Below are 17,676 nucleotides of genomic sequence, written 5' to 3'. Positions count from 1 at the left end.
GAACGGTGTGCTCAGACAAGTGTGGTGCGAGTATGAATTTAAATAGTCTGTATAGTGCAGTTACATGAATCTAAAAAAATAGCTCAGGGAGTGGCGGTGATAGCGAGAATGATAAATGAAAATAACATGCTTGTAGTTCGATAAATCTAAACGGTGAGTAATGGCAGAATTAATCTGAAACGTGTCTTGATTACCGAAATGGGCGCGCTAAATTAAATTTCACCACTCTCCCAGCTCTGAACCACTCACTAGGGTCCGACGGTTCGATTTCTGCCACCGCCAGGTCGATAATGTCTACGGAGGCAGCGTTTTTATTATTATTTACAGAACCGCTCTTTGTACGCTTCAAATCGCTACTAAGGCTTATCTGACGTCATCCGCAGAGAGCGGACAATTTTGTTCCGCGGGTTCCGTAGCCGAAATTCTAATTTGAAAATTGCCCACAGCCCCAGTGCAAAAACACACAGAGTGTTCGTGCGTAGCGACAGCCACCCAGGTGTTGCTTGCAAAGACGATAATGAATCACGCTGATCTCACACCTGTCTTGGAGGGCATTGAATAGGGTCGATCTGCGCCATGCAGAGGACGTTTTGAATCGCTCCAAGGTTCAATCGTGCGTGCTGTATACGTAGTTCGCGACGAGACACATACGACAGCATGTGGGCGGACTGGAGCAATAGACAATATTGGATCGTATGTATTTTTCGATTTAAAGCTTTCGTGACTGCAGGGATTCATCTTCTTGGTTTTTTCGATAAAGTCACGTAGAAGGAAAGTAATAAAATAATAAAAATAAAACATAATAAAATAATATAATAATATAATAATTTTATTACGTTATATTTTTATTATTTTATTACTTCCCTTCTACGTGACTTTACCGAAAGAACCAAGAAGATGGATCGTATGTATGTTGAACTTATTTCGTAGCCACCCGTGATAATCGGGAATGACAACAAATTTTTACAAAAAAAGACAGTTCTAAAGAAATGAGTTTTAAATCCAGATTTGAAAGTGCGTAGCTCCAGTGGATTCCTAATATCGGAAGGAAGAGCGTTCCAGACGGCCGCAGAAGCGCATCTGAAAGCGCGCATCACCAAGAGAATATTCGAGTGTGGGGAAGTCATTTTCACGTAGATGTTACAATGCGTGTGAATGTACGCGTGCATCTCTTTTGTGAATGCACTGCTGGTTGAGGGCCTCCCCACGCCGCGTGGGTCGTGGGGATTATTTATCCATACATCGCCACCCTGCTCAGTGCGGGTTGGTGAAGGCGGGGAGCTAAGATGGGAGCATATTAGACGTCTCCAATTCATTTTGCTGCTGTGCCCTCTGATCCCCATCAGATATCCCATCCGTGTGTCACAAGAAGGTTATATCTCCCGATTTAAAAAATGCGTTCTTCTTTGGACACATTTACGTATGGACAAAGACAAACAAATGCAACCAAAGCTGAAAAGTGCACAAAGATGCATGGAGAGGTGCATGTTTTGAATTGTACTGAGAGAGAGAACATACACAAGACATCACTTTACCTGTCAATAAACGTAAGTGGGCTTGGACAGAACATGTCGCTAGAAGGGGATGATGGTCGGTGGGGTAGAGGCGAACGAACGACAGGGTGGCAAACGAAGGAAGGAACACGCCGGCGAGGCTGCCCACCGGAGGGAGATGGAGTGATGAAATCACATAATTGCAGCAATCGTGGTGGTTTCAGGAGGCCTCCAACAGCAGTGGTTACATCACGGCTGATGATGACACCAATCAGAATGTCTGCTCCATTGCGAATTCTGTAAAGGGCACACACCGCACACAGCTCTCCGTCCCATGCGCCGATATTGTTGTTCACAGCTGCACAGAGCGCAAGCGCGGGGAAAAAAACACGTGTATTCATTTCCTCTCGATGTGTAGTTGAAGTGTCGCGGATAGCAAGGAGCCAACAATTTGCATGAGACGTGCGTCACTGGTAACAAGCGTGACGTGGGCCGAAGGCCCTTTGTCCATAATGTGTTTGTTCCACGACCTGTGGAATGCGAATGTGTGGGGGGTTGAGTTGAGGAGTGCGAGGGGTTGAGCAATTTTGGCAAAGAGTGACAAGATGAAGATGAGAGATTTGTCGCTTGATCTGGACAATGTTTTTGAACAACATAAATAATGGAAATTAAATGCCCAGGAAGGCCTTACTTGATCTCTGCAAGGCATTTTTTCAGCAAGGTCCTGTTGCATTGCGAAGTTTGGTCAAACCCAGCTACACGCGAAGGGGTAAAACTCAAAGCTCCGCACAGATAAAACATCCATTACTCGCACAACAAGGACTCTGAAACGTCATTCACGACAGGTCTGTGCTTGCAAGGAGGAGCTATTTGGTTGAGGCAGTAAATGTCAATTTTAATGAAATTTTTAAATTGTGGGACTGTCAAAACTATTTAATATTGGACGTGAAAACTACTAGAGTACAGCATCATGTGTCGACGTATGGGGAATTATATGGTAACATAATCAGCAACACGTACATAGGTGGAGCAGAAATATGAACGATTTTCTATATGAACTAAATGTACACCATACCTCGCATTATGTGATGTTGGTAGCATATTCTGCCAATATATATATAAAATAATAATTCACATGCCTTCATAAGCCCACTGTTGGATGAAGGCTTCCCTGCAATTATGGGGTGGTTGATCGACCATACTTCACCACACTGGCCAATGCGGATTGGTGAAAGTCGGGGTTTCCTCACTGCCACTGCAGGTGTTAACAGTAGCTGGACGCATCATACAATATTTAGTCAAATTCCAAGCCACTATGTACATATCACTTTATCAGGGACGTGCAGTCAGGGGAGGCAGGGGAGGCAGAGCCTCAAGTGTCATACTCCAATGAAAATAGCTGTTACGAAAAGTAAAAAAAAATAATCAAATAAAATAGATATTAAGATTTTCCCATTGATCTGTGTTATAAATGCCTTTTATGTACGATTCCAATCATTTTTATAGTCAAAATCGCCAAATTAGCGGAGCTCCGCTGCAAATACAGGGAGAGACGAGAGGTGAGGCAGCGACGAGCTCAGCCTCCCCTCTGATTGCGCAACCCCTCAGTAACCGGATGGAGCGCGGGGAATAAGTGCGTGCCTGTTACTGTCTCAGTATGTCACCAATGTAATGTTTGTAGACCCCTTCATTTCATGTCCTCGCCTTCCATACTCCAGGTAACTTATTTCACGTATGTGTATAAAGATATTTAGGCTCGCTGGTCTCGTCATGAAACTGCAATGAAAAAGTACCAGGGGAGGCAGCTATCACGGCAAACACCAGTGATGATTATCTAAACTGGTTCTGGGCCTCCCCTAGGTCGACTCAGCTCTTAAAGCCGGTGCAGTGTGTAAACCATCGCCACTAGGGAGACAAAGGCGGCTGAGCGTGGTGCTGGCCACCTACCCCCTTTTGTGCGATGCCGGCCTTGATAGGTGTTCGCGAACAGCACTTGCCCCAAATGTCTGTTAAGGCTATACGGGGGATCTTTGTTTTTCTATCACTTTGTCTATGTTGAGCAATGTGGTGGTGCAATGGTCAAAGCACTACGATAACCTGACGGAATTTGATAAAAATTGTACACGACGTGCGAGTCACATTACTGAAATTATCGATGCAGTGGTGACCCCATAACCACAAGCAGGGTGGTGACATCTGGCTCCAGGGTCACATTATTAAGGGGCTTGCATTCGGCACTTGAAGGTTATTTGATAAACATTTGTAGTGATGTCGATGGGCTGTGTACACTTACCTGCAGGGGCAGTCAGGGTCCAGCAGGGGCAGTCGCTATATCCCTGGCCCGAAAGCAGGAGGGGGCTACGGGGTGTCCTGGGATCCCCCGGAGCCCCCTATGGAAGTCTCTGGAAAGTAGGCGGAGCCAGGGCTGACGCACCGGTGCTGGGTATAAAAGCCGGACCCCGGGAAGGGTCCGGGGCCAGTCGAAGACAGAAGCCAGAAGACTGGCTAGATATCACCTTGGGACCCCTAACCCCACTGCCCTTGTAAGGGCCGGGACTCTGTGTGGCCCAGTGGTGAGACCCTGGGAACCCCCGGCCCGACGTCTTTGTAAGGGCCGGGTCCGAGTGGGCTAGTGGTCGGAACCCGCACCTTGGTTGGGTCGTGTTAGTGCAGCCTCCCTTAGGGCACCCGTAGCCGGAGGACCCAGAGCCGTAGCCCCGTGCCAGGGCACGTTAGCCCAGAGGCAGTACCTCTCCCCAGGCAGGAGTTAGAGGGGCCGTTGCCCTGTGTGAGACTGTACTGCTGAGTATTTGTATTGAATAAAGTGTCGCCTCCAAAGATCCGTCTCCGACGTCACTAGAACCCACTACACATTCATGGTAACGCCAAACCACTGCTGCTAGACAGAGCCCCCCCCCCACCCTGACATGCGGTGCCGGTCGTGGGGATTGTTTTAACCCACTTCAACCTTGTCATGTGGATTGGTGGAGGGGGACAACCCAGGACCGGTTTCTGATGTTACCTCGCCGCCACTATTTGCCATGGCCAAGACTAGAACTCGCGCTCATCGATTGTGTCAGCCAATCAATATTTCTCTGCCAAGACCCTGGTCAGTAGATGCAGGCTTCTTTTGGCACTGGCCAATCGCCAATGCCCTTGTCTTGTAGTTATTATTTTCAAGGGCAACGGAGATGCTGGAAATTGTTTTTCCTTTTCGTACCTAATCACCCAATTCATACCCTGCCCCCTGCAGATCCACGACACTTTAATCAAGCGGTACGTATGGGCCTACATGTCAATCCAAAAGCAGTGTGATGGCCTCCTCCACGCTGTGTCGATCATGGGGGTTGTTTGACCATACTTCACCACGCTGGTCAGTACGGGTTGATGAATAGAAGTACAGTACAACAGTGGATTATGATGCACTGCCCCTATGTTGCGTACCACGCATCCTTTAAATGAGCACTTGCGGTCAATTTAATTTTGTCTGCTTTCATTTCAGGTGGCAGTAAAATCCCTGTAAAAGGGGTTTGGTCATTTTCTTGTTGACGTTTTGATCGATCGTGTTTACATCGTCGCAAGGGCAATGTGAATACATTCTCCTAGCGCATTCAAGCATTTCGCCTCGGAATTTCTGAGCGTCTCACATTTACTCTCTATTAGTTGCCACCCAGGAAATTACCGATTGATATTGATCCCCCACACGTGTTCCAATTACTCCTGGGGTATTCCACCAGATGTCTATATTTGCCACGCGGGTAAGTTCCCCCCAGGGCATTCCTCACCTCTGCAGATTTCTCTCGTGTGAATTGCCCCCAGGGGTATTCCTCAATTAAATATTGCTCACGCGTGTGAATTTCCCACGTGGCATTCACAGCTGCGTACATAATTCACCGCGTGTGAATTGCTCTCAGGGCATTCATCACCCTTTGAAAATTGCCCATTTGTGTGAACTAACCCCAGCACATTCACAACGCGCTGTATGTGTATCCACAATGTGTGTAAATTGCCCTCAGGGCATTCACCGCCTGTGTATAAATTGCCTCCCACCCCACCACCAATGCATTGCCCGCGTGCGTGAATTGCCCCGTGGGCACGGTTAGGGGCGTGGCCTGTGCTGCTCTGGAGGTTCCGTGCGGGTCTGGCGTGCTGCGACAGCCGGAGGGCGACAGCAACACAACTTTAACATCAACACAACTTTAACATGAACACAACAACTTGAAGAGCGACGTGAAACATCAACAACGACGGCGGCGGCGGCCACCACTTCAACGCGGACGTAATCAACATTCGCTTTCGACGACGACGACATCATCGACACGGACACGAGAACCATCACCGCCAACATCAACACATCGGCAGAAATAAACATCAAGCCACAACTCCGCCGGCAAGAGAGGGGGGTAGCCATAAGAAAATCGTCTGCAAGCAGCAGCGACTTCTCCTGTGGGACCAACTCCCTCAGACCAGCGGCTACTTGAGCGAGAACTTGGACTTGAGTTAGCAGCGTAACTTTAGCGAGTACCGTAAAGTGTTCGAATGCCTAAAACGAGCGAGTGTTTATAAATTATATTGAGCAACTTAATTGAGCCAATACCTTCCGCAACAAGAGCACCCCAATTGAGCGAACGGTGTGAGTAACTCTTATAAGTTTGAGTAATCGAAGTGACCACAACCTAAAATAATGAGAGAGCGAGCGTGTGTGTATATATAACTGATTAGGTAACTGCGTGGCTGAGGGAAAGAGACCGACTCCCCGTGTCGAAAGTAACCCAAGCGTTGTAAGACTGAGGTAGCTGCCCTTGTCCCGAGTTAAACGAGCAACCTTTTGGTAGTTAGTCTAAGTAGTGGCTACGTAAGCATCTTTAGTGAGTCAGTAACAAGGTCGTCTTGAACGCCGTCGTCGTCCTCCTGTTCGAACCCCGCTCGTGTCCCATCAAATGCCGTGGCGATGAGCCATCACCGCGACGCCGAGGCGGACGGAGAGACGTGCATGGACAGCGGGAGGCCTGGGAGCGTGGTGTGCGAGCCCGAGGAACGCCACTACATCCCCGTGCGAGTGCTGGGTCGGGGCGCCTTCGGAGAAGCCGCACTCTACCGCCGCAACGAGGTTAGGAAAGTGCGGCGTTAGGCCGAGGCTCCGCGGTGAGCTAGGCCGCGCGCGGGCCTCCCCCGGGGGTAGCGGTCCTCGGATAGATTCGCTGCCGGAGAAAGGCGACGATAAGCTGTCGTAGAATGGCGCTGTCACCACCCCCCCCCTCCCATCTCTCCCTCCTCGCGCTACGTTTCGTGGTGGGGTGTTTGTCGCGGGTAAATGTGGTATAAAGTTGTCGCGGGGTTTCGCTAAGTTTCAATCAATTATTTTTAATGATTGAGTCTTGTGGCTTTATTTTTTTATTTTGAACGCGATCGTGTCAGCGGGTTGTGTAGGAGGATGTGGTTTCTGTTGCGACGTTTGTATTTTACAAACCATAAACTTCCAGCTCTGTTATTTTTTATAGTTATATTACACTGTCCAATATAATTAGCTGATTTGCATAGTCATTATAACCACGCGTGGAGTTAAATTACAGGAAACTGTTATTTTCTAGTTATGTTACAATGTCCAATGATAATTCGCTGATTTGCATAGTCATTATAACCACGCATGGAGTTAAATTACAGGAAACTTTGAAATGGTTTCAAAGTTGGGCAAATTTTTTAGTTTTTAGTATGGGCAAAACAAAAAGTCGCCTTCATCAAGTTTGCTCGGCAAATATACCTTGGTGTTCGTCTAACGAGAGGTAGTTTATTGAAGGCGAACCACGATCAAAATGATGAAAGTGAGCGAACGAGAGCAGTCTGGAAGGAGTTATTTTTGAACCTTGATGGAAAACAACGTTACTGTACCATTGTACCAATAGCAGATAATAGTGATCTAGTTCAAGTTCATGTATTAGGTATAGCCCTGTGAGCCATTCGGCTCTTGAATCGGGTGCAACCGCAACAAGCAAAAAACAAAAACATGAACAAAAAACATCTTAAAGTGAATATGTGACTGAGTGCAAACAGAAAATCCAAGAAAAGACAGCAAAATATTGCAGAAAAAACACCGTACACCAACGCTGTGTGCAAAAATCCCAGTGGGATGCAAGTCAAACAACCAACAACAACCACAAGACAACTTAGATTAAGGCCATCAGTCTAACTCTGTACTACAACAAACAAACATGGCTAAACCAATACACTTTTCGAAATCACCAAAATAAAGCCATGAAAGCAATGAAACCGTGGATCATAGCAACTGTGATCATAGGACTAATGACAATAAAGGGGAAAAAGTTCGACAGTGGCGGTGGGGGGGGGGGTCAAAGCAGCGTGGAGAGATGTGTGTGTGCTCAGGATTACAATGGGGGTGGATGGAGGAAGTACGTGCATGAGAACATATTGGATGTTAAGAAAAGTAAGTGGACTTGGGTAAGGGGACACGTCGCTATTTAGAGACGATAGCCGGTGAAATCTTGACTTTTGTGACTGCAACAATTAATATTCTTTGGGTCTTTAGGTAAAGTCACGTAGATGGTTCAAAGAAACTAACAAAAAAACTACGACGTTTCGATCACAACACAAGCGATCGTCATGATGATGACGATCGCCTGTGATGATGACGATCGCTTGTGATGATGACGTACGACCTGTTCAGATGTCACTCACCACTGTTATCCATGGACCAGGAGGCTGGGTTCGTGTTGCAGTTTGCGAACCATTGCACCATATTTCTACTCCCTTGTATGTTTAATTACACACACGCCAAAATACAAAACATTACAAAAAACAAGACATTTTTTTCCAGCTGCATTTATGTAGGTAAGTAAACTCTGGACTGATTTTTAACTTGCAAGGTTCTTATCGGCAACCAAGCCAGTAATAAAAAGGCTCGTATCATTGTTTTTGGGTTGGTTGTCATTCGTCGGGGCCATCTTCAATGTCGCCATCTCACAGTTCTGCAACAATCTAGCACCTGCACATGAGCTGATTGTATTGCTTCATCTCCATGGCTGATGTATTCTTGGGGGTGTTCACGCCTTTGACTCCCACTCCATCATGAAGTACCATAACCGGCCTGTACTGTAACAAAAACCAGTCCGTTTAACACGCCACCAATATCCATAATATTGTTTTTTGAGTTAGATTGTGTTGTTAAAACCCGCCACCACCCGACACAGCCAACTAGTAAGGGTTGTCACGTTAACAGAACGTGCCAATTCGTCACCAGTACAGCACACCGGTTTGTTGGAGAGCCAAGCCACAACATTTACAAACTGAGTACAACGTTTCGCCAGTAATTACAACTAGCTTCATCAGGCGACATCCAGATTTATAGAGAAGTCCATCTGTTTCGTTCCTTATATAGAGGCGTAGATGTGTTGACCACCCTTCTGCGCTCTTGCACAATGTGGGTGAGATTACTGAGTCAACGTACATGATGCATGTGCATTATGCGAGCCCTTTGAACTTGTCCTTTCTGTATATTGTGTTTATTAAAATAGCCCTACCAACGGTAATCCCTATTGAAGCACGCTGCCCTTTGTAGGCATGCATTTAAATAATGTTTTATTTGGTTATTCGCTTCCCGCAGCACTAAGACGGTAGCTATCCGAACGGTTAAAGTTATTTTGATTTATTTCAATTTCAATAGATTCTCTGATTAGTATTGGCCAGTAGTAGCTAGTTTTGCACAACTTCAACATTATCAAAATCAATTGAGTGTCCTTGTTGGCACGCGTGTTCTGCTACTGCTGACAGTTGCATTTGGGAGACTTTAGTATTTCTCTGTTCTTTTAGTCTCGTGCTGATCATTCGTCCTGTTTGCCCACTTACCACGTGCAGTTAATTCTGTACACACCTTCTGTTAATAGCTTCGGTAATACTTATTTTGTACCAGATATTAAATTCTGTGTTTTATGCACCGTGCCAAATCTGACTCTGTTTTGTATTTCCAAACATATGGCTAGTTTATCAGTTACTCCCGCAATGCACGGTATTTTGATCGTTTTAATTACTTGGGCAGTTTCAATGCTCTTGTTATTTGATTTTGTTTTGGTATTCAATGCCCTGTTGATTTGTGCACCATTGTAACCGTTCATTTGCAGCGCTTCTTTAACATGTTGAATTTTACTTCTCAGACTGTCACCATCTGACACTTTCTTAGCTCGATGAATGAGCGTCTTGATAAGAGCAGATTTCTGTGCAGGGTGATGGTGTGACTGCATTCAGATAGGCGTCATTATGCGTTTTCTTTCGGTAAACACAGTGTGTTATTTCACCATTTCTACCCCGTCCGAGCAGAATATCCAGAAATGGTAGAGTTCTGTCAGTTTCCACTTCCATGGTGAACTGGATGGATGGGTTTTGCGTGTTGAGATGATTTAGAAATGCGTTCCGTGGATCCTTGCCGTGTGGCCAGACCAATGTATCATCCACATATCTAAACCAAGCAGATGGTTTTAGTGCGCTTGAAGCTATTGCTTTTGTTTCAAAATCTTACATGTACAAATTCGCTATCACAGGAGACAAAGGAGAGACCATTGCTGCTACTTCCTTTTATTTATAGAAGTCACCTTGCCACAAGAAGTAGGTGTTCTTTAGACAGTGTTCAGCTAGTCTTGGGATATCTTTGGCGAAACCGTTGTTCATTACCAGAGTGTCGAGTAATTTAATTGACTCGTTGACCGGAACCCTCGTGAACAGAGAGGTCACATCAAAACTTAGGAGAATATCATTAGGATTAAGCTTAATGTCTTTATATTCTTGGTTCTTTCGGTAAAGTCACGTAGAAGGGAAATAATACAAATACAAAATATTTTTTTACGACGTTTCGATTGCAACACAAGCAATCATCATCAAGTGTGAAAACCACAGCAAGAAATTTAGAAAAAAAGTAGCGAAAGAACCAATAATATGAATCCCTGCAGTCACGAAAGCTTTAATTCGAAACTTAATGTCTTTAATCATATTTACGACATGTTCAGAGTTTTTGATGAACGAAGAGGTCCTACCGATGTAGGGCTGTATTTGTTTCGTTACGTATTGTGCTAATTTGTATGTGGCAGAGCCTCTTGTACTAACTATGGGTCTTAATGGGACATCAGGTTTGTGAATTTTTGGATTTGAGGCCCTTGGTTTGAACACGTATTGCTCTTCCTTGGGAATTGATGACTTGGCAATGGTTGCCGTTGCCGTTTTACGTTCCAAGGTGCTGTTTGGGTCTCGTTTAATTTTAAGGCAGGTACCTTAATCGAGTAAATCTTTGATTTTATGATCATAGTCCTCACGCGGCATCACAACAGTCCATCGGCCCTTATCAGCAGCAAGAATTTGGATATCTTTATTTGCTCTCAATTCTCTTAAGGATTCTGCTTCACTGAAGTTAATATTTGCACATGCATAAAGTACATTGCCTCAGTAATCCCCCCCCCCCACATTGTGCAAAAGTGCAGAAGGGTGGTCAACACATCTATGCCTCTATATAAGTAACGAAACAGGTGGACTTTTCCACAAATCTGGCTGTCGCCTGATGAAGCTAGTTGTAATTACTGGCGAAACGTCGTACTCAGATTGTAAATGTTGTGGCTTGGCTCTCCAACACATCAGTGTGCTGTACTACTATACTATACACTGCTACACTATACACTACTACACTATACACTACTATACACTACTACACTATACACTACTACACTATACACCACGATACACTATACACTACACTATACACCACTATACACTACTACACTATACACTACTACACTATACACTACTACACTATACACCACGATACACTACACTATACACTACACTATACTAGTGACGAATTGGCAAGTTCTGTTTACGTGACAACCCTTACTAATTGGCTGTGTCGGGTGGTGGCCGGTTTTAACAACACCTTTTATATATTTACGCGATCTAACCCAAAACCTCTATTATGGATGAAACTGTTCAGTCGCGTGTTTTAAAAACATTTTAAAATTTGCTTTCCAACGTTTTTTGACCGCGGCTCTTTATATCCCCATGTATTATTACCAGCACGTGATCTGTCCGCATACAGTAGTAGCTGTCTGCATCTCTCTGACACAAGGGCATTTGCGGCCATACTCCCATGCAATATTGACCACCCCGTGAAGCCTGCTTCAATTAAAAATGCCATCGAATGGATGAGTCAAGGATGAACAGGAAATGTTGCTCTGTTCATGTCACCTTCAGGGTTGTTTTGACGTTACACTCGCCGGTACTTAAAGAGCTTTGAAGTTACCGACTTGGCTGTCGTCACTGGTTTTACTCTGGCATGACACTTAATGTGTGCTTAAAAGCCGCTGATACAATTGACTGTATCTGTAAACATGAATTTTGCTCCTCACCTACATGCACATGATCTCCTTGGGGCAATGTCGGAGTACTGTATACGTGTAATACGGTACTTTATGTTTAGCATGAGGATTTTCTCGTCTGACAGGAACAGAGAGTTACCATCGCGTATTTACAAGTGCAGCATTTGGGTGACATCTCGAGTATTGGCTTACTTGGCACTCAAATAGGCGACTTAATGGGAAATTTACGCACAAAATATGGAATTGCGAATGTTTTTTTTGTATTTAATGAGTGGTTATACTGTACGTATATAATTTCTTCTGCACAGGTTGAGTTCACTTGATAGTAAAAACTGACACGTGCGGTGAAGGGGCAGTTGCATTATCCTCACCCTATTAGGGGAAATTTGGTATTGTGTGCCGCTAAACTACATCATGTAGTTTTTTTATTTTTTATAATAAAAAACACTTGATTCAAGAATCTATTTGAGCAATGTACCTGAAGTGACTTAACAATGTTCATACATTACCAAGTTTTTATACAGAAGTTAAATAGTTTGTACACTAGGACACCATGGTAGCTATATGTTAACTACCTCGCCTGGTATGCAGGAGGCCATGGGTTTGATCGTGACCCTTAATGCCTGTATATTTGGAGTTTGCATGTCCTCGCGGTCGCATGGATTTTTCTCCAGGTCCTCCGGTTTTTCCCTCTACATTTAGACGCATGTGTTCAGACTGGCTGCTATACATTTCCACATGATGAGCCACTTCATTGAGCTTTCATTTGTGGCCAGGTCGCTTCTGAAAAAAGAGCTATAATGCTCAGTGGGCCTTGCCTGTTGAACTAAAAATGTATTAGTTTAGAGTTTAGTTTACAAATAACATGGCAGATAAAATGTAAGGCTCAAGTTAATGCGAATTCCATAATTGCCCTGAAAATACATTTCACTTGCATCATGTCAAAATTTGAGTATAAATTACCTTTATTTGGAGTGCCGAGTTAATATTTAGAAAATGTAATTTCTGGAGCTCTGCCTGAGTAAAACGTAAATAAAAACTAGTAGAATTACTTTCAAGATATGCAATCAATTGTGTTAGAATAACCATTTCTTACAAATGCTTGCTATTTTATGTTTTTATTATTCTACAGCTGTTAACATTGAAAAGTGGTGCTCAAGTGATGTGCTTGCTTGCAAGGAATTGAAATCAGTTTTGTAGAAGCTCCCAACACGTGGAGCGACACATCGGACGTCGTATATGTGCGTTGCACTTTTGTACGTAGCCAACCGTGCTTATTGGAGGCGTGGGGGAAGGACAACAATCTAAACGCAAAAAGCAGTTTTGGAGAAATGAGTTTTCATTTTCTTTGGGTCTTTCGGTAAAGTCACGTAGATAGAAAAATAATAAAAGTTTTCATTTGCAATCCTGGAGTAGCGATCCGGCTCCACCCACAACTTAGTCAAGTGACTTGAGTAAAATCGGGGCAATTTTGATTAAAAAAACTCTACCGACTTTTTAATGTAAACCAGTTAATATTGAATACATATTCTATATAGAACCATTATTATTGCTCTGCATCAGTTAACAATAGCGGATATCCTATTTTGAAAGATTGTTTGCAAATATTTTTATTCCGTCTGTGTAAATTTCTAAAATGATTAGTGTAATCCTTTTTGAGGTCACAATTGAGTGTGAGTGTAATGTGTATAGTTGAATAAAAAAAATGTTAGATAACCAAACTAATGGTTGGCCGCGTAAGGTGCAAAATAAGTTCTACATACAAGCCACCTGAATTCGGTTGACAAAGCTTGACATGGACGTGGGCATGCGATTGGAGGTCCAGTGGTTTACGCACTTCGAAAACCGGTGACCTGAGTTCGATTCCTGGCCAAGTCTGACATTAGTGGTGATTTTAATATCTGAGTTTGGTTGTGGGCCCCACCCTTTAATTTGCAATGACCAGTGTAGTGGAACAAAGTCAAACAACCCCCAATGATCGATAGTGTGGGAATGTATTTGGTCAGCAATGGGGCTGTGGGTGTGACATCTCAGACCATGCAAGATATCGTGAACGACTGCCCAATCGGATTATTTTTGTAACGGCGATCTGAAACAAATCCACATGGCTACTCTTGAAACAGTCGGATATCAAATCTCGATTTCAATTTGTAATCCGTTGCAATCCCTACAAATGCCACAAGAAAGCAGTGGGGCTGTACAATACAGATGGGCATTTACTTTATATAAGAAGTGCAAAGTATTTGATTTTCAGGTGTCAATTGTTCAAGGGTTTTCAAGTTTTGTGTCCGCTTTAGTCATTGTCTGCAGTTGTATTTTCTAAAGATTATTTTTTATACCAAATAAATCCGATAGTGATTTTTAAGTTTAAAGCACTTTTCAGAGAGGGAAGGTGACGGTTTTCACCAAGGGTGGCAGGAAATAGTTGCATGCTGGTTGGAAAGTTGGAATCTTGCAGAGAACTGACACACTTGCCAGAGTGAAAGGGCACCTGTTTAGGTTCTGGTAATTAAGGTCAGTGGCAGTTTAACATTACAGTAAAGCTCCATGTAGATACTTGGTTCCAAGGGCAAAAACTACACATTTGTAATGTTTATTATAATAGATGGCTAGTGGCCGAGGCTAAGGAGAGTGGCAGTCAAAGGAGGGACAAGCCCCAACAGGCTGTCCTCTGTGGAGATGGAGTGGTAAATTAGCTTGTGTGCGGGAGATAGATGGTTTTGTATGGCGGAAGACCTTGAGAGGTGGCCATGGCTTGGGGAGGCTTTCAACATCATATGATGTCTAATTATGTAATTATCTATCCACTGTTTGAGGAAGGCATCGCCATGCCATATCCATTCTTCTCCCTATTAAATGTGGCCTTTAAAACCAGGCAATAGTCAATTTTAGACCAGATGCCTTTCAAGGCAGACCTGTATAAAACTAAATTTCACAGCAACATGTTTCGGTGTACAAACAATTCCTTGAGATAAAACAAATGGGATAAGCAAAGAATGTCTTCGTGTAAACACAACAATATAACGTTATGGGGAAACATGGAAAATAAACATCGTGTGAAATAATGCATAACTATTAAAGGGGCATTATGTGCTGCTTGCAACATGGCTATGAAAAAAATTCAACTCAAATAATGGACAAAATGTACAGACCCACGTTGGTACAGAATCGTAATCGTGGCATTTCTGAGCTAATTACAAGTGGGTGATTATGGAGCGAAGTCTAGGGTAATGGTGACTGCCATCTTGTACAATCAAATAAAGCCACGCGCAGATGTAATCTATGTTCCTGCACATGACATATCATTGTTGTGTTAATCTTAACCCGTCACTATTACCTCCTTGTAGTCGATGGGGTTGTAAGTGGAACTTGGTGGGAGAGGGGAGTGAGGGGACATTGGGGTGGGGATTAGTGGGGGGAGGGGGGGCTGTCTAAAACGGCCAGGCAATTGCAATGTTAAAATCGGCTTGCTGCTCAACACAGAAAAAATGTTAATTGAGTCTAAATTAAGGGTCTTTAAATCACGGAGCTTTACGTGGCCTGTGGGTCCGGCTGCCAGCTGGAAGCGCTGTGTAGAATCGTGGCTGTTGATGGAGTCTTCGCCAGACCCTTCTTCCATGCAACCATGCTGCTTGCCACTCTTACAGTCTGCAATTTGAGAAGCTAGGTCTGTTCACACGGTTGGCTGTGAGAGGACTAACTACCACATTCATCCTCGTGTCAGTCATTCCAAAACTCTCTGCAATCGTTACAAATAGTTCATCATCATTAGCCATGATCAATTGACTCTTACATGAAGGCATCCCCAAGAGCCCGCCATCCTGCATTGTCCCGCGATACAACAGATGCATTGTTACTGTGTTTTATAACAGTGTAATATCGTTACTGCTGTGCATATTTTTTTTTTACTCGTACTGCTATGTTAGTGAGATGCCATGGTGTAATGGTTAGCACCGTTACTTCTGTATATCAAAACTAGCTGTACTACCCGGCTTCGCCCGGGACTTGTATCTACCACGGCCGGCCGCCTTTGTCTCCCCAGTGGCGATGTTAATACGCTACAGTAGTTAAGTTACTCGTTTGAGGCAGAGTCGACCTAGGGGAGGTTCAAATAATCGTCACCGGTGGTGGCCGTGAGCGGGAATCGAACTGGGTTTGCCGGGTTGGTAGCGCAGCGTAGCGTTAAGCACTACACCCACCGCTCCTCACACACCACACACGCACAGACACACACACAGACACACACGCAGACACACACAGACAGAAACACACACACAGACAGCACGCTAACCACTACACTACCGCTCCCCACACACCACACACACAGACACACACACAGACACACACACAGACACACACACACAGACACACACACACAGGCAGCACGCTAAGCACTACACTACCGTTCCCCCTACACAACACACGCGCGCGCGTCCATAGGTACACATACACACGCTTGCTGCAGACACACACGACTTTCAGGGTGCATACGGCAGTAAACGACTGAAATAATAAAGCGGCAATGCTGTGTAAGGAACGCCTTAGACCCGCATTATACATTTGTGTAATGCGAGCGTAAACACACAAACACACACAAACACATACACAATACACACACACATACATGCAGACACACAGACAGACACATAACACACATACATACACACACATACAAACACAGAAACACATACACACACATACATAGACATACATACACACGAACACATCCACAGACGTACATACACACATACATACAGGCACGCAGACATACACATAAACACATACAAAAAAACCCACATACATACACACACACATACATACACACAAACACATGCACACACATACATACACACATGCATACAGACACACAGACATACACATAAACACATACACACATACACATGACCCGGCTTCGCCCGGGACTTGGATCCACCACGGCGGCAAAACCGACATACATACACACACAGACATACACACAAACACATACACACACATACATACACACATGCATACAGACACACAGACATACACATAAACACATACACATGACCCGGCTTCGCCCGGGACTTGGATCCACCACGGCGGCAAAACCGACATACATACACACACAGACATACACACAAACACATACACACACATACAAACACACATGCATACAGACACACAGACATACACATAAACACATACACATGACCCGGCTTCGCCCGGGACTTGGATCTACCACGCCCAGCCGCCTTTGTCTCCCAAGTGCCGATGTTAATACGCCACACCAGTTACTCGTTTGAGGCTGAGTGGACCTAGGGGAGGTTCAAATAATCGTCACCGGTGGTGGCCGTGAGCGGGAATGGAACTGGGTTCGCCGGGTTGGTAGCGCAGCGTAGCGTTAAGCACTACACCCACCGCTCCTCACACACCACACACGCACAGACACACACACAGACACACGCAGACACACACAGACAGACACAGACAGACACACACACACACAGACAGCACGCTAAGCACTACACTACCGCTCCCCACACACCACACACGCACACACACAGACACACACACAGACACACGCAGACAGACACAGACAGACACACACACACACAGACACAGACAGCACGCTAAGCACTACACTACCGTTCCCCCTACACAACACACGCGCGCGCGTCCATAGGTACACATACACGCGCTTGCTGCAGACACACACGACTTTCAGGGTGCGTAAGGCAGTAAACGACTGAAATAATAAAGCGGCAATGCTGTGCGAGGAACGCCTTAGACCAGCAACACATTTGTGTAATGCGAGCGTAAACACACAAACACAT

At 44.7% G+C, this 17,676-nt stretch overlaps 1 protein-coding gene across 2 annotated transcripts in view; it reads left to right on the top strand.

Annotated features, from left to right (window-relative positions):
* The first annotated feature begins 5,603 nt into the window (after positions 1-5,603).
* NEK9 (NIMA related kinase 9) overlaps positions 5,604-17,676 on the top strand; it is a 52,932-nt gene continuing 40,859 nt past the window's right edge. For both annotated transcript variants that reach the window (XM_061568459.1, XM_061568460.1), the window contains exon 1: positions 5,604-6,603. In XM_061568459.1, coding sequence (XP_061424443.1) covers positions 6,445-6,603 — 159 coding nt within the window. In that variant the 5' untranslated portion in view covers positions 5,604-6,444. The remainder of the gene's footprint in view (positions 6,604-17,676) is intronic.

Source organism: Lethenteron reissneri, chromosome 41, assembly GCF_015708825.2.
Source record: "Lethenteron reissneri isolate LAM-NWPU_2019-01 chromosome 41, ASM1570882v1, whole genome shotgun sequence".
NCBI lineage: Eukaryota > Metazoa > Chordata > Hyperoartia > Petromyzontiformes > Petromyzontidae > Lethenteron > Lethenteron reissneri.
Note: the sequence above shows the minus strand (reverse complement) of the source record. Positions and strands in the feature narration are given on the sequence as shown.